The 23,385-nt window shown below is 44.0% G+C and overlaps 1 protein-coding gene across 3 annotated transcripts in view; it reads left to right on the top strand.

The window, feature by feature from the left end:
* The window catches only part of MYO1E (myosin IE), a 177,875-nt gene that overhangs the window by 119,451 nt on the left and 35,039 nt on the right, over positions 1-23,385 (top strand). For all 3 annotated transcript variants that reach the window (XM_036440246.2, XM_036440256.2, XM_045582052.1), the window contains 9 exons: positions 785-981; positions 4,151-4,231; positions 4,544-4,630; positions 5,939-6,025; positions 7,515-7,682; positions 8,698-8,783; positions 10,746-10,827; positions 17,399-17,505; positions 22,618-22,716. In XM_036440246.2, coding sequence (XP_036296139.1) covers positions 785-981; positions 4,151-4,231; positions 4,544-4,630; positions 5,939-6,025; positions 7,515-7,682; positions 8,698-8,783; positions 10,746-10,827; positions 17,399-17,505; positions 22,618-22,716 — 994 coding nt within the window. The remainder of the gene's footprint in view (positions 1-784; positions 982-4,150; positions 4,232-4,543; positions 4,631-5,938; positions 6,026-7,514; positions 7,683-8,697; positions 8,784-10,745; positions 10,828-17,398; positions 17,506-22,617; positions 22,717-23,385) is intronic.

Consider the following 23,385-nt stretch of genomic DNA (forward strand, 5'->3'; position numbering starts at 1 on the left):
CCTTTACACATTCCATCCTCCTTTCTCTCATCCTCTGCATCTATACCAATCCTGTGCATTCTTTTACACCCCACCCATCTTCCTCAATCGCCCAAGCAAGTAGTAATACCTTTCTGTTCTGAATTCCTCCAGGACTTTATTATCTATCTGTGTCACACATTTAGCTTTTATTTGGCAATCTACTTTTGCCTCCTCTAGATTGTCATCAGAATTTCTTCAACAATTTGTGTCCTGTCCTCTCTCTTAACTATTCAAAAAATAAGTGGCTGGTTGTAATTATTAGTTCGATGATATCAGCTGCTTCCAGCTCTTTGTGAATGATGCTATGAAAACACTGTACCAAAGAGGAAGAAAACAATATTTAGAGCCAAAGAAATGTTGTTTGATTTAGTTCCTTCCGGCTGTCTTGCTGCAAGCTTGAAGAGATGTCCATTTTAGGCATTCAGCTGTGATCTCAGTAGGGGGGATTGGTTTAATGCCACCCTTTTTGGTTAACTGATTTGTTTATTGGAAGTCTCAGTCATCATAGGAATTGACTCATGTAATAGAATGGGGAAAACAAAGTGGATGGATGTGTGTGGGATTGCTCATAAATGGTCTTCACTAGCCTGAAAGTTCTTGGGGACTAAAGGTGCTGGTGTGGGTGTGGGTGTGTGCGCGCACACGCGCGCGTGCGTACCCATGCACACATAAGCATATAGACACACACACAAGTGCCTCCCTGTTTGTGAGATGCCTTGTTAACATACTTAAAAACAACTGAGGTTTGTTTTGTTTCCTTTAGTTTTGGCTTTCCCTGCCTATCTCCTGGGTATAAACCAGGACCGGTTGAAAGAAAAGCTAACGAGCCGGCAGATGGATAGCAAGTGGGGAGGCAAGTCGGAGTCCATCCATGTGACGCTCAACGTGGAGCAGGCCTGCTACACCAGGGACGCGCTCGCCAAGGCCCTGCACGCCCGCGTTTTTGACTTCTTAGTGGATGTAAGTAAGCATAGTTGACATCGGTGATGCTTCCTATTGTGGCTGTCAAGAGGAAAAACTACCAAGAGTTTCGTGTTCATGTGGCTCACTCCTTCTAACCATCACCTTCCTCCTCCACTTTTCACCCTCTCATCCTGGGGCCAGTGAATCCTGCTTTTACTTCTAGAATTCCCCACCAAGACACCAATGCAGTAACAGCTTCTTATGGACAAAATACAGGGTGGGGCAAAGGTAAGTGTATAGTTGTTCATATGGAAAGTAATATAATCATTAACAAAAAGGAATAAGGTGTGATTCACATACTCACAACTATCAACCTACTTTTGCCCCAGCCTATATTTTTAGAGGCAGGACCGAAGACCAGGAAAGGAGGAGACCCAAGGTCATGAAGGGGTCTTGACTTTGAGCATAAAGATTTAGGGATGTTGTATTTGTCATCTATTGCTGTCTCACAAATTAGTCCAAAACTTAGTAGCTTCAAACAATAAGCATTTATTCTGTCATTTGGAAGTGAGTTGGCTTGGTGGTTCTGATTCAGGGATGAGATTGTGGCCAAGATGTTGAGGGGAGTGATGGTCACCCCCAGGCTTGATTGGAGTTAGAGGATCTGATTCCAGGCTGACACATGCACACGGCTGTTCACAAGCCTCCTCCAGTCCTTGCTGCATGGTCCTTTCTTTTCAGTTGCCTGAATATTCTCACAACATGGCAGCTGGTTTACCCAAGAGTGGGTGATCGAAGAGATCACTGTATTGCTTGTTGTTATTCCCTAAGCAATACAGCATAACAACTGTTTACATAGCATTTACATTGTATTAGATATTTTAAGTAACAAAGATGATTTGATGTTTATGAGAGGATATGTATAGGTTATATGCAAATACTATATGCCCTTTTATATAAGGGACTTGAGTCCAAGGATGTCAGTATTCGAGGGGGTCCTGAAACCACTTCCCCAGGGATATCAAGGGATGTCTGAATTTTAAAACTACCACAGATTTTTTCAAATATAGAATAATCATATATATATATATATATATATATATATATATTCATTCTATCTTTTTAATTATAGAATAATCATATATATATCAGGCATCCCTTGATGTGTGTGTTTGCATAATATTTGCATATATATACATATTTATGTATACCGCATATAGATCCTGAAAATTAGCCTTTGAGCAGTGTAGCACTGCCAGTGACAATCTATGCTAATCACCACAGCCTGAGTGAATAATAATAGCAAACACTTATATAGCACTTACTATGTGCCAGATACTGTTCTAAGTATTTTAGGGTGGGGGGGGGGGGGAACAAAAGTCATTTAGTTCTTACCACAATCCTGTGACTCAGATAAGCTAACTGAGGCCCAGAGAGGTTAAGGAACTTACCTAAGGCCACACACGCCACTCTTAGGTAATAGACCTAGGAATTCAACCCAAGAAATTGGGCAGTGATCCAGTATTCGACTCCTCTGCCTTTTATATGAGCAAGGCAGGAAGCACCCTCAGGAAGGCCAAGTCAAGGACAGCAACATGGTCATTAGACCCTAGAAGTCTGTATGATGGGGTGTGGTTAGGGTTGAGAAGGGCAGGGCAGCATAGAGTAATTATTCTGTGTACTCCTTGTGGGTAGTTTGTGGATATGATTGCTTGGGAAGGTCAATCATGCCAAGCATTAGCCATGTTTTTAACTTGCTCAAACCCTCGTTTCACTGACAAGAGAATCTTTGGCCCCAGTACTGGTAAAATAGCCCAAGGCCATCCAGCAAGCGGAGCCAGGACTAGAACCCACACCTCCTGTCCCTGCTCAGCGTATCTTCCAGCACTGGGCTTTCCACCTTATTTCCTTTCCATCTTTTTCCAGTTTTGTGTGTGGTAAAGGGGGTGCATGCTCCATGTAAGTGATACTAATTAGAGCTGACAGTTACCAAGCACTGACTGTTTACCAGGTACTGGGCTAAGTGTTGTATATTATTACTCATTAGCTTGCAAAAGATGATTATCTTCCTTTTCTTTTCTTTTTTCCTCTTTTTTTTCCTGGAAAACATCTCTGGTACCTCAAGATTCATCCAGGTACACACCACCTCTAGGAATTTCTGTCCTATGTTCCTCCCCTGCAGTCCTCACTAAACACCTCTCACCTCCACTGCCCTCCTGTCATTGAGTCTGTTCCGTTGAATTGCACATCTCTTCTCACAGTGACCAAGAACACAGACTTTTAAATAAATGCTTTTTAATTAAAAAAGAACATAGACTTGGGCATCATCCCACTTAAATGTAATCCCAGGCCCTCCCTCTTGCCCAGCGTGATCTCAGGGGTTGCACTGAGACCACTATTGGTATGAGAACTGCAGTGAGAATTAAAGGACCTGACACATACAAGGTACTTAACAAAGCCTGGAACAGGTGAATGTTAAATATTCTTAAGCTGCATTTATTATCATCACTTTAATGGTAATTACTGGCATCATTAACCGTAGTTGGCTCAACCTCTCTATAAGCTCCTGGGAACAGAGATTGTCTTCTTGACATCCCTGGCATATTTGTTAGGTGATCATTAAATGGTTATTGAGTGGGGTTCTTTATGTAAAATAGGTTTTACTTTCATCATCCAAGATGACATTTTCTCCAATTCTCAGGACTTCCTGAAGAAAACTAACTCTGCCTGAATTTAATGGTTTTTATCATTAAGCAAACATTGTTTTTTCTCCTACCATAATAGTTTTCTGGGATTCTGGTGGTTTCCCAAAGTACTAGACATTGCACTGAGATTTTTTTATTATTATTATTATTATTCATAGTATTCTTTTTTTTCCATCACCTATACCCTCTATGCCCTCTTCCACTCCACCCTGCAATCACCACATTGTTTGTTTATGTCCATGAGTCATCTCTCTTTATTTTATTTATTTTATTTTATGTTTTGCTCAATCCCTCCACACCCTCCAACATTCCCCCTTCCCCCACCAGAGCTATCTGCCTGCTCTATCTATGAGGCACTGAGACGTTTTTAAAGCTGTAAGTCACCTGTCTTGGTCTCTGTGTCCAGCAGGCACTAGTATTTGCTGTGTGTGCAGTCTATTTGTTGTGTGCAGGATTGCTTCCCTTCCCCACTGCGTGTGAAGGAAAAAGAGTTAACTGCCATGCTGTTTACTTTCTCCTAGTCCATCAACAAAGCGATGGAGAAGGACCATGAAGAATACAACATCGGCGTTCTGGACATCTACGGCTTTGAAATATTCCAGGTAGGACCAGTTTAGTCATTGCGGACTGGGGAGGGTGATACATTTCCTCTGGCTTAAAGAAATGATTAATTCTAAGCAATGAGAAGGAAAAAAACAAAAAACACCCCACTATGGCCCAGTTTTTGCCTTTGTGAGTTCTTTGTGCACCCTCTCCAAACTAGTTTCTCCTCTATATAAACTATGCGGCCTTCTCCTGATGCCTCCAACATTTCTGCTAAGGCTTGTCACATGGCATCTCACTCAATCACTCAAGATATCTCTTCAAAATTATTTTGCAGAAATGATTAATGGAAGTAACTTCTTATTTTTCAGAAAAATGGCTTTGAACAGTTTTGTATCAATTTTGTTAATGAAAAATTACAGCAGATTTTTATCGAGCTGACATTAAAGGCCGAACAGGTAAGCATTCTCTCTTCCTTCATCGTGTTCTCCTTCTAATTTGTTTTCTTTTAAAGGGTGTAGATTTCTCTTTGGGAAACAGATTCAGATGTGAGTCTTAACTTAGGAAATGTCCTTAACAGTGTCAGGCAGACAAACTGCCTGCCCTGGGACCATCTGCTACATTTTCTCCCTCTTTTGAGCAAAGGATGCTATGAAGTTGAACCTGGGAATCGCTGCTTCCACTGCTCTCTGACTCACTGAGCAAATGCCAAATGGAAACTCTAGCTTTACAGACTTACAGAGTGGAGTGAGATGGGAAAAGAAAACAGGAATGGACGTTTAGAAATCACTTAGGAGACTATGCAGGAGTCTGTGCAAGACATGGTGGGAGCTCAGACCATGATGCTATTAATAGGGGTGGTGACACTGTGAGAAGTGGTCAGAGTTAGTATACATGTTAGAGACTGAGTCACCATGATTACTCAAAATAATTAGCAATAAGCCAAGAAGGAAAGAGGGTCGAAGATGATTTCTGCCTTTGTAGCTTGAATAACAGGGCCAATGGTGAAACCATTTACTGTAGGATATAGTTAGGGGAAACGGTGGGGAATGTAGAGTCAGAACTCGGCTGAACAAGTTACATTTGAGAGGCCTGTTGTACATCCAAGTGCAGATTCCAAAATCAAATGCCTATGAGTCTGGAACTCAGTGGGGAGGTCTACACTAGAGAAATTAATACAGAGATTACTAGCCTGTAGATGCTATTTAAAGCCATGGGATTGATTGGAATCACCTAGAGAAGGAGGAAGCAAGAAGGCTGGAAAATTGAGCCCTGAGAGTCTGCCTTCTATAAAGCTCTGGAGAGATGCTAACAAAGCAAGCTTGGGGGGAAGGAGGAGAACCAGGAGAGTGTGCTAGTGTTCATCCACTTAGGTGAGCCCCTGACCCGAGTGAGGCCTTCCCCTTAAGTGCCTCGATGCTTATCCACACTGCTGTCCGGCGTTAAACTCAGAGATTATTGTGAAACAGACCTTTAGGTTTAACCATATTAAACGGCCATTTTTAAAATGTCAGAAATGATTGTATGGTAATGATTTCATATGGCTCAAACTCAATAAAAATTACATTACCAAGCAATAAAGTGTTGCTTTTCTAACCTCCTTAGGGGGGGGGGGGGGGGGGGGGGGGGATCAAGGTCCAAGTTGTCAAAGGGCTTTCAATGTGGGTTTTTTTCATGGTGGTTTATGTGCCTTTGATATCCATATGTGTGGAGGTCAGCTAGTCTTCACTGGGTAATCATGTGAGTTCCCGCTCTCTGTCCTACAGGAAGAATATGTTCAAGAGGGAATAAGATGGACGCCCATAGAGTACTTCAATAACAAAATCGTGTGTGACCTCATAGAGAACAAAGTTGTAAGTATCGGTCTGGTGTGTATCCTCACTGCTCACAGATTTGCATTGAGTGATATTTTTTTTTTCTCCTCTATGTCGTTATTTTAGAACAGGCAAGGTGACAACTCTGGTTAGCACAGAATTTTAAAAATTACACTTATTTTGTGTATATATGTATGTTAGCAAATAGAGCAATAGGGTTTTATTCTTGTAAATACAAACATGGAAACATGAGTAAAATGTCAATTTACAAACAGGAGTTGTTATGAATTAATTATATCATTTGTGTTGATGGCTTAGTGCATATAAAGACATAAAATTGGCCCACCTCTAGACCACTCATATATCATCTAGGACTTGAGACCTAGAAGTTATTTAAAAAAAAAAAAAAAAAATGTAGACAGAGATCTCTGCAGTGCCGTTTTTGTTTTTTATAAAGCTGGAAACAGAAAGTCCATAAACAGTTTGGTCATTAAGTGAGCTACAGCATATCAGAGCATTAAAATAATTACTATGAAGTCTATATGAAACTTGCCAATTGTTTATAAAATAGTGCTGGGTGGGGGGGAAAAGTGCAGCATGATATAACATATACACTGAAGAACTGTGTAAACCATGCCTATCAGGGTAATAGGCTGAAAGTGAACATTAAGAAATGAATTAGAGCCCTAGCCTGTTTGGCTCAGTGGATAGAGCGTTGGCCTGCAGATTGAGGGATTCCACTGGGTTCAATTCCGGCCAAGGGCACATGCCTGGGTTGAGGCTAGATCCCCACTAGGGAGTGTGCAGGAGACAGCTAATCAGTGATTCTCATCATTGATGCTTCTATCTTCCTCTCTGAAATCAATAAAGAAATATATATATATATATATATATATATATATATATATATATATATGTATATATACATATATATATATATATATATTATTGATTTTTTACAGAGAGGAAGGGGGAGAGATAAAGAGTTAAAAACATCGATGAGAGAGAAACATCGATCAGCTGCCGCTTGCACACCCCCCACCCGGGATGTGCCCGCAACCAATGTACATGCCCTTGACCGGAATCGAACCTGGGACCCTTCAGTCCGCAGGCCGGTGCTCTATCCACTGAGCCAAACCGGTTTTGGCTATATATTTTTTTAAATGTTGAAAAAAAAAGAAATGAATTAGAGTCAAAGGGAAATGTTTTAATTTTGGTGTGTTTTTTTTTTATATCAACTTAGTACAAATAAGATTGTGCAGATAATGATCTGTGTGTGACTTTGAATAGAATTTCAGGGAGTTAAACCATTTTTTGAAAAATGGACTTTTCCTCCATCTTAGATCTAAGTGATGACTCCCATTTGGGGTTATGAATGGTATTCTTGCTCAGAGGGAAAGAATGACTTCCAAGATGGTATCTGGGATCTAGGGAGCAGTTGTTTCCTTCCGTAAGGAAAGCCCCGATAAGCATTGTATGTATTTGGGAACAGTCACTGAATTGGGGCTTTGGCTTTTGGTCCCATCAGAACCCTCCTGGGATCATGAGCATCCTGGATGACGTGTGCGCCACGATGCACGCGGTGGGTGAGGGGGCGGACCAGACGCTGCTGCAGAAACTCCAGATGCAGATCGGGAACCATGAGCACTTCAACAGCTGGAACCAAGGCTTCATTATCCACCATTATGCTGGGAAGGTATGGCCAGCAAGCCGGATCAAAAGGAGGGAGGTTTTCCTTTCCAATGTCTACTTGTTTAAAGCCTCTGGGTCTGTCATCTGTTTTGTCATGAGGCAACTGAAAACAGTGTCCATAAAGTTTCATCTGCCTCACCGTGTTTTATTCGTTCAACAACAGGGGACCCATGAAGTATTTGGGGAGGTAATACAAAAGACAATATACACTACTGTGTCCTTTTTAATCATGAAATCACCCTGGTACATATATTAACTGCTGAAGGAATGGACTTTTGTCTTGCTTCTTGCTGCCCTCACAAGCCTTCATTCCTTATCTGCCCATGTCCACAGGGAAGAGAAATAGGGACAAACGCTCACATTTGGTGTTTGTTCTCATAAAATACATGATTATTGGGAGCCTGTCTGGGTACCAGCTTTCTGTGGGTGCTAGTGATACAAAGATAAGTCAAGGTCCCAATTTCATCATGAACCAGTGGATTTCCATAGGACTCCGAAGTCCATAAGGAAATGGAAATCCACTGGTCTCACCTTTCATCCCAACTAATCTTTTGTTAGCCCGAGTCCCTGAGCATGTTTTTTTTTTTTTTTTTTTTTTTTAGCTGAATTGATCCAACTCTGACAAAATTTGTAAGAGAAATTGCAAAGCCTTGGATGTCAGGGCCCATTGCAATGGGTTCATGAACCTAGAAGTTTATTTTATTCTATCTTAGCTAAAATTTAGGGGAAAGAATTACATTTATTAATTAGAATGCCTATGAATCCATTGAAGAAAGAGTGTGTGTGACTAGATCCCTTGGGCCATATAGGCAACCAAGCACCATTCATCAGCATTTATAGGCCATCACTAGCTAAGATGCTAACAAGTAAGATATGCACGGCTTTAGTGTGATAGTTCATGATGAAATCTGGAACTAGACACATTTTGGTAAGAATAGCCATGGCTACTTGGCTATTTTTTTCCCCCTTCAATAAAATACTTAAAGGATAAAATTGGATTTCCTTCCATTTTTGAACAGGTATCCTATGACATGGATGGCTTTTGTGAAAGGAACCGTGACGTGCTTTTTATGGATCTCATAGAGCTTATGCAGAGCAGTGAGCTGTAAGTGTGTTTTCGCTTATCTGACATGGGATGTGGGTTTGATCAGATTTTCAATATGAAACTTGTGGAGTGGTCAGCATTTCATTTCTTTGAGCTTGTGGGTCTGGGTTATCACTAGACAATTTGGTTCCTCAAAATAGCTTTTTTTTTATCCAGTCTCAGCCCCACCCTTGTAGCCCTGACACTTCTCACCCCCAAATTCCAAGTGCCATCTACATGCCATTCAGGACCCCTAGCTTCATCAGTTTCAACACTATTATCAGGGAGAGGTGGCCATCCTGGCTTAGGTTGGGATGGCCATGTCTGACCACCTAAGAGTGGAATAGTCTGCTTCTGATACTTTGCTCTTGGAACATCATCCCAATAATTTCTTGTGGTCACTAGTATTTTTAATGGCTTAAAAAGGTCCAAGTTCACCTGAGTCCCTGGAGGTTGTGGGAAATGGCTCCAGAATTCTGAGAGGGACAAGTCAAGAGGGATTGCCTCAGAGATCCATTTTCACCCAAGACCCTGTCTGAGCTATAGAGTCAGAAGCAGTAGAGGCTTCCTCCTTGCAAGCTGCTGGAGCTTTCCAGACCAGCCTGCTGAGTCCTTTCCTCCCCTCTCCTCTGTGAAGGGTTCAAAAATCCTAGGTAACAGATATGGGACATAATGTACATGATCAGAGCTGCACATGCCAGACAAGTACAGTATCGCAGTCTTCCAAATTCACAATTGTAGAGCTGCCTCAAGTCATAGCTATTCTGTTGTCCCTGTTACTTAATCAAGGTTAACTTCCTTATGCCACAGCAGCAAGCCTGAAATTTTTCTAAGGAAGGCCCCATTACAAGGAAAGCAAAAACCAGTATCCTTTTCAGACCCTGGCCAGCTGTGTTCTGCGCCATTTAACTCTCTTCCCTTTCCCCCAGCCTCCCACTCCTCCCCGGCCCTCATCTCCACATGCCTGCACTTCCTTGCACTCACACCTCCCCACTTTGGAGATTCTGAATTTCTTTTCATTTGAAAACACATAAAATCTCTTAATAGGGCAGGGGAGCCAGGAGCCCTGTTGGTAGGTTTTATAACAGCCAGGTGCAGACAAGCTTCTAGAGGGTTGTTGTTGTTTTGTCTACAGTACTAAAATTACTGCCAAGTGTGAGACCTAACAATGCTTCCATGTACACTCTTATCCTGTAGACATGGTCCGTTGTTTATTAAACACATTTCCTACAACAATCCATAATTGTGTCTGATCCATTTAAAAATAGATTATAGGATTTCTAGAAAAGTCAAGATGCCAAAGAGCCATTTAGAAGGAATTGAATTTGAGTTGTCCCATTGTTCATTTATGTGAATCACTTTACTTGCGAGTCAGTGAATATTTATTGAGCACCTACTGTGTACCAGGCTATGTGCCAGACAGAAGGGGCACTGCAGTGTCTAAGATATGCTGGCATCTAATAAGCAAAGGCCACTGATGCTGTGAAATAGACTGCAGGGTGTGGGACAGCCCCCCCCCCCCCCCCCCCGCCCAGGACCCCCAACAAAAATTATCCAACCCTGAATCCCAGATATCGATAGTGCTTTAGAGCAAAGCAGACCTGCATTGCATCCAGGAAATGTGTGCAAGTCCCTAAGCCCTGGTCTGTCTGTCTGATCCTAACTCAGCAAACCCACACTGTGCCGTGTCCTGCTGTCAGGGTGCACCTTGATGCCAGTAAGTAGAGGGATTCAAAAGACAGAATTTTATGATTCACTTTCAGGTTTGAACTCCAAAATGCTTATACTTTAGAATTTTTTTCTGTCTTTTGTGTTGTTTGTTTTTTGTCTGCTGCTTGTTTCCCTGGGCCACATCTTGATGGCTTGTGCTTAGAGTCAGTTGGCCTTTCTGTAGCCAAGGTCACATGCTCCTCTCTCCATTCCCCGAGGAAGCAGGCTTTCAACCCCCTCTGATTGCTAATCCATTCTCTTCTCCTTTTCCAGACCTTTTATAAAGTCTTTATTTCCGGAAAATCTGCAAGCTGACAAGAAAGGGCGCCCAACTACTGCCGGAAGCAAAATAAAGGTTTGTGCTATTCGGGGAAGTTTTATAGATTCCTATAATATAAGAGGCAGGGTTTTTTAGGGGTTGTGAACGGCACCCTGAGCCAGGATGAGGTCAGTGTGATTAACTGGCTGGCTACAGATGCCCAGAAGTAGTGTCGCTGCCTGAACAGAGGTCGCAGGATGCAAGCTGAGTTTGACTTGGCTGCACTGAAACCCCCAATGGATATTAAGTACCTCAGAGCTTAACAGTCAGCAGATGATAATCAGCTACTTTCTAAGAGGAAACGGCCTTAAACCGAACCTGGAAGAATTCGCATTAAACTATGAGATAAATTTTATGACTCAGAGCCACATTATGAATTTTGATGACCATTTTCCAGACCAGAACCCAAAACTTACCAATTATGGAACTTTATGTACTTGAAATTCTGCTGGGTCTAACGGGGGCAATTCGTCCACCTCCCCGGATCTTGGGGGGCCCCTTCTTTCTGAGAATTACAGGCACATCTGGCTCTGTGGCATCTCCAAGTCAGAAGGAATTCTTTCTTTTTTTATGTTTTATTGATTTTTTCAGAGAGGAAGAGAGAGGGATAGCGAGTTAGAAACATCGATGAGAGAGAATCATCGATCAGCCGCCTCCTGCATACCCCCACTGGGGATGTGCCCGCAACCATGCCCTTGACCGGAATCAAACCTGGGACCCTTCAGTCTGCAGGCCGACGCTCTATCCACTGAGCCAAACCGGTTTCGGCAGGAATTCTTTGTGTGTGTGTGTGTTTAATTGATTTTTAGTGAAAGAGAAAGGGAGAGGGAGAAACATCTGTGTGAGAGTGAAACATCAATCAGCTGCCTCCTGCACACCCCCTATAGGGGATAGAACCCAGAACCCCAGCCATGTAGCCTACACAGGAATCAAGTCCATAACCTTTCGGTGCACAGGTCATCACCCAACCAGCTGAGCCACACGGACAGGGTCAGAGGGAATTCTTATTGTGTTTCTTGGGAGCCTTTTGTTATCTGAGCCAATGTGTGACAAATTTAAAGGTTGTGTGAAACTTGATCACTTAATCGTGTGATTCTCTGAGAAATAGTCACTAAACTGTTTTTAAATCATATCAGTTGTTAGAAATAAGGTGAGCCGCAAAACAAGGGGTCCTGGTAGAACACAAACCATACTCGGGAGCCAGGCAGCAAGGCAAATATCTTTACTCCTGCAGGTGCACTCACACACAGGGTCTGGCAACTCTGAGCAGGCGGTCCGCTCGGGGCCTTATTCCTGATGTCCGCCACCTGTCCCTCACTCTTGATTGGTCATAGCTTAGGCTCACATTCTTTTTTTTTTTTTCTTTTTCTTTTCTTTTTTTTAAAATATATTTTATTGATTTTTTACAGAGAGGAAGGGAGAGAGATAGAGAGCCAGAAACGTCGATGAGAGAGAAACACCAACCAGCTGCCTCTTACACACACCCCACCGGGGATGTGCCCACAACCAATGTACATGCCCCTGACCGGAATTGAACCTGGGACCCTTCAGTCCGCAGACCGACGCTCTACCACTGAGCCAAACCGGTTTCAGCTAGGCTCACATTCTTATTCGGTTGACTAATTTAAAGGAAAAAGGGGAGGCATTGACCTTTGCCATTTCAAAATGGTGGTTGCCTAAACTCCCTTCTTTGACAGAAAAGATTACTTATTTATTCTCACATCAGTTAAAGACATTTTTTTTAAATCATACCAGTGCCCTAGCCAGTTTGGCTCAGTGGATAGGGCATCGGCCTGTGGGCTGAAGGGTCCCAGGTTTGATTCCGATCAAGAGCACATGCCTGGGTTGCAGGCTGAGTCCCTGGTGGGGGGCGTTTAGGAGACAGCCGATCAGTGACTTTCATCATTGATATTTCTCTCTCACTCTCCCTCTTCATTCCTCTCTGAAAGCAATAAAAACATATTTTTATAAAAATAAATCATACTAGTGAAGGCCACCCCAGTTTTGTAAGTGATGGGATCACCAAGTGATGAACAGCAGGGTTCCAGGGTTCCATTGCTGTGTGAGAGCTGGCAGTTACTTAGACTCTCACTGCCTCTGTTGCCTTAGCTGTAACATGGAGCTCTTTATCTCAAGGGGCATTGTGTTCATTAAATTCAATAATTCATGTGGGGCATTGAGCACACTGCCTGAAAGAATAAATGCAAAATGTGTGTTCTTTCCTATTACATTATGCTCTGCCAGCCCCTCCTTGTAGGCCATGCTTATTCTTCTCTGCTTAATGTTGTGGGCACTTCTATGTATGTGCTGGGTCCTGCCTAGACTGTCCATTCCCCCTCAGTCTTTGTGTGTCCAAGTCCTACATGTCCTCCTCACAGTGTCTTCCGGGATTGACCCCAGCCTCATGGGCACCGGCAAAAGCATTAGCTTTGTTGCCTTATCTGTATGTTGGAGCTCTTAGTACTCATCTCATGGGGTACTGTGTTTATTAAATTCAATAATCCATGTAGGGTATTTAGCACATTGCCTGAAGCAAAGGAACCCATCGCCCATGGGAAGATTCCAGTCAAGGGTACAGTCCTCTGGGATTAGGGACAATCCTGTTCAAAGAACTGGAGAAATCGGAATCTCTGGATTGAGTTCCCTGGAGCAGAGCATGGAGGGCAGAGAGCAGATGCAATTCCCCAGAGGCCCCAGATATTAATGTCTCATGAAGCCTCTGACTCATGCCTTCACTTCAAGGATGAGGATTCGCTCTGGGCTGGAAAAGCTAGTCATAAGACTATCACATTCAGATCCAAGGGGCTGGGATCATTAAGGTTGCAGTGGCTCACTCTCAAGCGCTCTAGATTCTCAGTGGAGCTTATTTCCTACAAAAAGGAGGGTGGGGTTAAGGCCTTTTTTTTCTTCTTGGAAGACTTGACTCCTTTTCCTTCATGTTCTTGTCTAGCTGAATGCTCAAAATTGCCACCTTCTGGCTGCACTCACAATGTTCAGGATATCAAGGTTTGCAAGGATTGCTATTGTCTGGGGTGGTCAGCCTGAAGTCAGCGGGCTTATCCAGTAGGGACTTACTAGTGCTAGGCGTATTCTCACCCCCAGTAATACCCTCCTGGGTGGACTGTGGGACCTATGACTGTCCGATGCTCTGCCTCCATATACTCCCTGTTTTCTGAGACAGCCATGGCTCTGTTTCTTATAACTTCCATACCCACCATATTTTGCTGCTAATAACTATTGTCTTCATGATATCTCTGAGATGTAAGGATTAAAGGGACCCTGAGTTCCTTGGAAGAAAAATTAAATTTAAGGTAGTTTCAATGTTGGGCATTCTGTTGTATTCTAATTCTTTAAAACTTAAAACTGATCTATAGGATTTAATTAACAGACTATGTGTTTGGTGAGCACTCCCATTATCTTGTTTATAAGTAAGAGTGTTCTATATTTAATAGCATGACTCTGAGGCGTCACTAAATTCTCCATCATGGCTGGAAGTGACCAACTTTGAAATGAGAGCCAAAGATTGATGCCATAGGGAAATGGACTGGACCGTAGCTGCACCTAATGACACGTGGCCTCTAAAGGCATCATGTGACGGATGCAAGCACCATGCAGTGATTGGATTGGTTGACTTTTACCACCTATTCCAACCTTTCCATTAAGACAGTGGTCAGCAAACTGCGGCTCGCGCGCCACATGCAGCTTTTTGGCCCCTTGAGTGTGGCTCTTCCACAAAATATCACGTGCCAGCACACAAGTACAGTGCGATTGAAACTTCGTGGCCCATGCGCAGAAGTCGGTTTTCGGCTCTCAAAAGAAAGTTCAACCGTTGTACTGTTGATATTTGGCTCTGTTGACTGATGAGTTTGCCGACCACTGCATTAAGGTATCAGAGATCTTCTAGTGCAGCCTACTTAGTGTATAGATGGGGAAACAGACCCAGAGAAATTTAGGGATCTGTCCTGTAGCTTACAAGTCACAAAGCAAGGACCCCAGCTCAGGCTTGCTCATCGTCTGTGCTGAGGATAAGCCTTTCTCACTGTCCTGTCTGCAGATTTTGACTGGAGCTTCTATTGGGCAAGTGCCTTTAGTAGTTCATGGATTCGTGGATCGGTCTTGCCTGGAGTCAGGGTAAATCCAGTTCCTGCTCCCTCCTCACCACTTCAGGGGGCATCTAAGGTTGACTCACAGTAGATTCAGGATAATTTTAATGGTTAAGATGGATTCCTGTTAGATAAAATGGGTTATCCTACAGCCCAAAGGCTCTGTCTAATTAATCCTGGCTTAATTCCTTTCACATCACACTAAGTTCCCCCATATCTTCCTCAGGAAGGCAGGGTAGCTTTGTGGTTAAGAATCAGACTTGGTAGCTCACAGACTCGGGTTCAAGCCTCAACTCTGTTGCTTACTAATTGTGTCATTTTGAGCAATACTTTACTTAAGGCCCCACTTTCTCATCTGAGAAATGGAAAGAAGAAGAAGAATAGAGGCTGCCTCTTAGAACAGTAAGGCATGAGTGAGAAAATCCATGTGTCTAGCCCATGACGCATATTCAGTATTGTTAGCCATTGCTATTTTGAGCTAGAGAGAACTATGTCAGGTGGCACCGAAACTTTGTCACACTTGCCCCTGTGTTTTCTTACACTACGGTGGAAAGAAAAGCGGCCATTACATGCTTAGGACTAAAGAGTCAGCCAAGCTATTTTTTGAAATTAAAAAGTTTTAATTAAGCCAGTTTTGCTCAGTGGTTAGAGCATCAGCCTGCAGACTCAAGGGTCCCAGTTCGATTCTGGTCAAGGGCATGCACCTTGCTTGCAGGCACATCCCCAGTAGGGGGTGTGCAGGAGGCAGCTGATCGATGTTTCTAACTCTCTATCCCTCTCCCTTCCTCTCTGTAAAAAATCAATAAGATATATATTTTTAAAATAAGTTTTAATTAAATTTTTTTAATCAAAATTAAAGAGTTTGGGAACTTAAAAAAAAAAAAAAAAAAAAGCTTTGTTAAAGCAGTCCCTCCCCAGCTTCCCCTTATGTGTTGCAAAGACCGTCAGCTCTGTTCTCGAGCACTGTCTATATCAACAAAGAAGATCAGAGGCCGTTCATCTCTTCCTCACAGGGCTTGACTTTGGTTCTGTAACCTGTGCAGCTCCGTCCTTGACTCCCAGCACCCCACAGAATGCTACATTCCACACATCTGAGCAGAGAGCTTGATTCAGGAGCGGGCATCTTGCTTTGAATACACCCAAGGGATTTTCTCATGGGTTTCAGATTTCTCGAACCCATGAAAACAGAAAAGCCCTAATTGAAAGAGGGTTGTCTACTGCAGGCACATCTCGTCTGCTGACTTTGTAATGGTTTTCTGGCTTCCGAGACCCCTTTTCTCTATTTCCCTTCAGAGGTTTTCTCTCTTCATACTGATTTGCCTGGAGGGGGAATTTGCATGCCTGCCCCGTTCTGGGACCCTCAGGGCGAGCTTAGCCGGTGGTGGTGGTGGTGGTGGTGGTGGTGGTGGTGGTGGTGGTGGTGTCGGGCAGTGGTGTGGATGCTGATGTGGGCTCTGCTCCTGTGTCTTCAAACTACATTCATGATACTTATGACTTGAAATACTTCATTAGCAATGTCAGCGTTATGTGGCTTTTTCTGCTTAAACCCAGGTCCACTGGGTACCCCAGTGCGTGGGCGGTGAGAGCCAACTTCATGTTGGCTCTGAGCTTCGTGAAGGTGGAAGTTGCCGCGCAGACAAAGGGCTCAGAGGCTGCAGGGCTGTAAAGGGGCATGTGAGGAGGAAGGGAGTGGGGTGGCATATAAAAGGTCTCTAAGTTCCCGGTTTTTGTGGATCTCACACCGTTCACTATGAATTTCCATCCCCTTACAAGATGATGCTTTCTTGGTTGTGTTGCCATAAAAGAAAATACGGGGGTGGAAGGGCAGGGTGTTGATTATTAATCCTTGCAAATAGTTTGCCTCTCCACCCCTCCTCCCAAAAAATTGAAGACAATGTACTTGTAAAAATAACTTAATTTGTTAATAACTGGCATGCTTCCTTGTTTCTCATTTTAAAAATATTATGTGAAGCCAAGACCGGTTTGGCTCATGAATGGAGCATCGGTCTGCGGACTGTAAGGTCCCAGGTTCGATTCCGGTCAAGGGCATGTACTTTGGTTGCGAGCACATCCCCAGTAGTGGGTGTGCAGGAGGCAGCTGATCGATGATTCTCTCATCGATGTTTCTAACTCGCTATCCCTCTCTCTTCCTCTCTGTAAAAAATCAATAAAATATATATTTAAAAAAATTGTATGTGAACATTTTTGCTTGGTTGTTTGGTTGGTTGGTTGGTTGGTTGGTTGATTTTATTAACTGTACTAAAAAGGCCTAGTTGCTTTCAAAATTCTAATTTCAAACCCATTTGAAAGTTAAAATCATCGTAAAAGTCAGTAGAGCTCTAGGAAGATGTGTTGGACCTGAGTCAAGCCTAATGAACAGATTGTCATGAAGATTGATTTCCAGCTATATATTTCCACTCTCCGGTTTCACGGGTCTCCTTTGAAAGCTGCTCTGCTTCGGAGAAAGTCCCATGTTTCTAACTGATGTTATTCTTCCTCTCTAGAAACAAGCCAATGACCTTGTGAGCACCCTGATGAAATGTACACCTCACTACATCCGCTGCATAAAACCAAACGAAACCAAGAAGCCCAGGGACTGGGAGGAGAGCAGGTATGTGAAGGCAGTGGGCGCAGAGGGCCCAGCCAGTTTCCGGGGCCTGGGCCCATCCCCTCTTGCCCTCCACCAAAAGCAGAGCCTTTTAGATGACCGTCAGATGTGTTTCATGTCCTTGTATCTTTAATATATATATATATATATATATATATATATATATATATATATATATATATATATTTCTTCCCTCCCTGCCTTTTCCTAAAATGTTAGCGGTGCCATTCGGTTCAGAATTAGCCATTTATAATGTTTATCTTGGCTAGTCTGGGGGCAGATAGAAAAAAAAAGAAAAAGAAAAAAAAACAACCACCCTTCATACCACAGAGTCAGGATAGTTTTAAAATTAGTCTGAGGTTCTGTGTAGACATTCCTAGCACACTCAGCTCCTCATCAGCACCCACAGGATGTGGCCTAGAATGCTTAGCTCTGGGTTGAAAGTGAAGGTCCAAACAGCTGGTTAAAAAGCCAGCCCTCGTTTACTGTGGCTCATGAGGATGCTGGGGACACCCTCCAGCTCCTGTCATCCCCCCCACCCCGTCTGTGTTGATGGGCAGAGTGGCCCCGAGAGGGAACACACCCAAAGATGAGTGGAGCACAAGGATGCGGGGAGCCCAGTCCTGCCTGACTCCTGAGAAAGCCACTCACTAGCCGGCCCACAGCTGGCGTGTGGGGGCATGGCCTATGCAGGTGGAATCAGGGTGTTGAGTAGGAAAATAACTAGAGAATAGTTTCTGCATCCATCTCGAGGACCCAGGCACACATTCCCAAGAGGCCTGACCCAGGTCCATATGAACATGGGAGGCAGAACTGGGGAGAGACCTTGTGGATGGCGTGGACTACAGAGGACCCCGCCGTTGTCCTCTGGACGAGGACATACCTTTTTTCTTTACTCTCTTGGAAAAAAGTAGATAGACTCTTAGGTATCAAGTGACTTAAAGTTAAACATGAACAGGAAGACCAGGATTAAAAGTCACAGCTGCTCATTACTTCCTCTGAGAAACGGGTGTAGGTCCATTTCCCACTCGGCCGGCCAGATCCTTTCTAGCCCCCGGCAGACAGATAATACTTAATCCTTTGGGTACTTTCCGTGCCATTGAGTGGGCTCTGACTCCTGGTGACCCTGCGAATGAGTGATGCCCACAGTGTCCTGTCCTCAGCAGCCCTGCTCAGCTCTGGGAGACTCCTGGCTGGCTTCCCTTATGGAGTCCAAGAATGTGCATTTTTAAGACGCTCCCAGGTGATGCTGGTGATGGTGGGCCAAGCATTATACTTTGAGGACAGCTGGCCGAGAGCCAAGGACCGGATTGGGATTTCAAAGAACTGTGCCCCGGTGCTGGCCTAAGTGAGACACTTAATCTCAGTCCTCAGTTTCTTCCTCTTTACACTAAGGGTCAATCAGAATGGGAGCTCCTATAGTCTGACAGGTGAACGCTCCCAAGTCTGTTTCCCGGGTCTGTCCACCTGCCTCTGCCTGTCCCCGTGTCACTCCTATGCTCCCCGTCCTGTTCACCCGCATACACACCTCATTCATGCACATGTGCACACGGTAGAAGTGTGGTGTCATAGGCAACCTCGGAAATAAAGTATGCGAGTCTAGAGGTAAGACTAATGGGTGCTTCAGTCCACGGATCTCCCCCACTTCAGATTTCATCCGGCTTCCCTTCTCCAGCCCTTCCCAACAAACATAATCTTAAACAAACAGAATCATAATCTCGCTCACCCTGCAAATGCAATGCCTCCCCAGCACACCACCCCTTACCCCACACATCAAGGTCATAGAGCTTTAAGATCCTCTGCTGAAAGTCCCTCTAACATAAAGATTTTGCAATAGCTACTGGTTGGAGGTCCCCCAACCCTGACGCTACTGTCTCGTGAAATCCAAACTGATTCATTGGAGGATCAGAAAATGGAGAAGTTAACTCAGTAAATCCTCGTAGAACTTCCTCATGCTGGATTGTTGTGTGTTTTTTTTTAAATCACACCCCTTATTCAACTTGCCGCAGAGAACTTCATGACATACATTCAAAAAGTCCGCTGGTTTTAAGGACTCAGAAATATTTGTTGGTCCGGTGCTGATTTATATATTCACTAGGGCTGCTTCCTGGGGTCCCCCCATTCCCGGTTCAGGTTTCACTTCATCCATGTTTGGGGCATGCGGGGGCCCAGGAGAGGGCAGTGTGCTTTGCTGGCGGAGATGACACGGTCAGCTGAAACCCTTGGTGCACAGGGTTACTCATTCCACAGGTTGATGGGGTGTGGCTTATTTTTCTCCTCCTGTTGGAAATGTGTTTTTGTTTGGCTCTTACAAAGCTGCCTGCCCTGGATTCTGAGTTGCTGCCCTCGCAGGGTTCTCAGGCCTTGACCTACTTGTGTTAATGGCCAAAGACATTCAGGACGTGGACTGCCCTGCCTCCCTGAGGGAGGAGCGGCACAGCGCAGGGACAAGTGGGCATCGGCAGCCGGGCTGGTGTTTACTGGGGAGGCGACAGCACCCGGGGACATGCAAAAATGGAGTTGGATGCTTGATTACATGAAATCTTAAGCATTACAAAATTTCCTAAACTGATTGTATTGTTGGAGAAAATGTCTATGAGAGATTTCCTGGTGATGGAAGTTAAAACGAAGGAAACAATGTTTTAACCTAATGACATTTTAAGCATTACTACATTTGCTAGCCTGCTTGTCCTGTTAGAGAAAATATCTCTGAGAAACTTCCTGATGGTGGAAGTAAGCCATGGTTAACATGCAGTGACCCATGTTTCTACTTGAATCAATGGGCGATGCATTCCCTGCTTCAGAAGCTTGGGGTGATCCCAGTTTTTTTTTTTTTAATATGTTTTTATTGAGTTCAGAGAGAGGATGGGAGAGGGAGAGGGAGATACATGGTTAGCTGCCTCCTGCACGCCCCCTACTGGGGATCAAGCCTGCAAACCTGGGTATATGCCCTGACTGGGAGTCGAACCAGCCTGGGCTCATGAGTCAACACCCAACCACTGAGCCAGACCAGCTGGGCATGACGCCAATATTTACGGAAAGCTCTTAAATGAGCAACTGTCTCTAACCGGCAGCCTCTCGTGTGTTTCACTCAGTGCAGGAAAGGCCGTGGTGACTTTCAGATTCGGAGCACGGGCAAAAGGAAAATTACTTTCCTGAATCAGACTCCTTCCCCTTTACTTAAGCAGATATGTGTCCCCAATCAAATGTGGATATGAATTCTTTATATAAAGGGATTTAGTAAAGTTAGTTATCCTGAAGGGGCTGACATTTCTGGACGCTGGTGTGAGACAGGAAACATTTGAAACATCCCTCACTGTGTGGCCTCATCCTTCCCAGGACAGCCAAGGCTCCGCCCTCTTCCAGCTTAATTTTCCCACCTCCTCTTCCCCACTCAGGACCCGGGCTCGCCATCTCTGTGCCTTTGTTTTCACTGCCTTTCCCTCCTCTGCCTGATAAATTCCACTCAGCCTTCCAGCCCCAGCACATGTCACAGCTTCTGAGGTCCACTCACTATGAAAGCTTCCTTTCTTTCTCGATTCTCCTGTCCTGCTTTACCTGTGGTGGCTATGACTACATTAAAATAGTAAAAGCTTTTATGGCTCACACCAGGAGCTGGCTAAGTGCTCATGGAATGTACCCAATAGGAAGCAAGAACCAACATCACTAATCCCATCTTACAGAAGTGGAAACTGAGGCACAGAGGAGTTGCACAGTGGCAGGGGTGTCCCTGGCTCTTGGCCTCTGTGTCATCTGTGAGGTGTCCAACAGGCACCATCGCTAGCACCTTGCATAGCATGGGACATGGTGGCACCTAGTGGGCGTGGGGCTTTGTTGGAAATGGTGGGTTTCATGAGAGCCTTGCTGGGGAGACATGCTGCTCGCTGCCCTTCCTGCACAGCAGATCGTGAGGGGCCCATCGCCTTCATCTCAGTACCGTGGTACCCAAATGTACTAAACAAGGGGAATGGAGAGATGCCTCCATGCCGCAGCACAATTCTGTCATTCATCTCAAAAGAAAGAGGAAATTTACTTTTTAGTTCTCATTTTCACATTTCCAAGTGTCTGCATTAAACCAGTCTGCACACTATTCAGCAAAGGCCCTATTTATAATATCTCCCCAGAGGGGACCATCAGAAGCTAGGGTCCAGGCCCTAACCAGTTTGGCTCAGTGGATAGAGCATCAGCCTGTGGACTGAAAGGTCCCAGGCTGGATTCCAATCAAGGGCATGTACCTTGGTTGCGAGCACATCCCCAGTAAGAGGTCTGCAGTAAGAGATGTTTGACTCTCATTGATGTTTCTAACTCTCTATCCCTCTCTCTTCCTCTTTGTAAAAAATCAATAAAATATATTTCTTAAAAAGAAGAAGAAGAAGAAGAAGAAGAAGAAGAAGAAGAAGAAGCAGCAGCAGCTAGTGTCCAGGATCTGTCCCTTGGCTTCCAGGACACTTTGCTGTCTGGGGTGGAAGGGGGTCATATTTCTTATGCTCGAGCACCACCCAGGCACTCCAGACCCAATGAAGCAGACTCCAGGCACAGAGACGGACACGGGGCCTGTGAAGTCCTAGTCCTACCCTGCACCCGTTTCCCAAAATACACTGCCAGTGCTTGGCTATTACAAAACTGCACTGAAAGTATAATTTACATACGTTTCAGAACATTTTTCACTTAGACATTTGAAATTAATAGTTTTATATGCCCTATCTTGCCTCATTTTAAAAACCTAAAAGGGTAATCTCATTACCTGTAGCGTCACTATCAAACTTAATGTTGATAACAAAGGCAGCTCTAGTGTCATTTAATTCAAGTTCTTTCCTTTTGTCTTTTGAAAAATGGATATTTTTGTTCACAACCTGGGTGATAGGTATATGGCTTTTTGTACTATCTTTTAAAATAGCTATGTAATGTCTCTTCTGTAATTGCTGTATTTCATAACAAAATATTTTAAAATTAATATTCTATAGCCTGAGGGTGAGCTCAGACTTGAACTCTGTAAGCTGTGGTCTTTGTAGTATGTTTCCCTGCATCTTTGATGTGGGGCCTGTGGGGCTGGTGGGTAGGAGAGCGGGTAGGAGAATTGTCCAGTGATGCCCTGCCTCCCTGTCTCCTTTCTAGGGTAAAGCACCAAGTGGAATACCTGGGTCTGAAAGAAAACATTCGAGTGAGAAGAGCTGGGTATGCCTATCGGCGCATCTTCAAAAAATTCCTGCAAAGGTAATGAGCTGCCACTTTGTTTTAAATAGGTTTATTGAGATATAACTCACATACCGTGCAATTCACCCACTAAAAGTATACAATTCACCGGCTTTTACTATACAGAGTTGTGCCTTCATCACCCCCGTTAGCTTTAGAACATTTTCCCCACCCCAAAAAGAAGTCCCACTTCCCTAGTCGTCAACCCCCAATGAGGAGACACTGCTTTCTGTCCCTGTAGATTTGCCTGTTCTGGGCATTGCATATAAATGGAGTCATACAAGATGTGTCCTTTGTGTCTGGCATCTTTCAGGTAGCATAATGTGGGTTTTCGGTTTGGTTTAGTTTTTAAATATATATATATATATATATATATATATATATATATATATATATATATATATATATTTCAGAGAGGAAGGGAGAGAGAGAGAGAGAGAGAAACATCAATGATGAGAGAGAATCCGCCTGCAACCTGGGCATATGCCCAGACCAAGAATCAAACCGTGACCTCCTGGTTCATAGGTCAATGCTCAACCACTAAGCCACACTGGCTGGGTGACAGACATTTTTAATTCAAACTTCATGTAACAAAGAGTGTCAGGCTGAAGTAGAGCTTAGTTGTATGAAATCCAGCACATCTAGCAAAGTAATTTTAGGTTGGGTGGCTGCCCTGCCAGTCATCTGTGC

Source organism: Pipistrellus kuhlii, unplaced genomic scaffold, assembly GCF_014108245.1.
Source record: "Pipistrellus kuhlii isolate mPipKuh1 unplaced genomic scaffold, mPipKuh1.p scaffold_m20_p_1, whole genome shotgun sequence".
NCBI lineage: Eukaryota > Metazoa > Chordata > Mammalia > Chiroptera > Vespertilionidae > Pipistrellus > Pipistrellus kuhlii.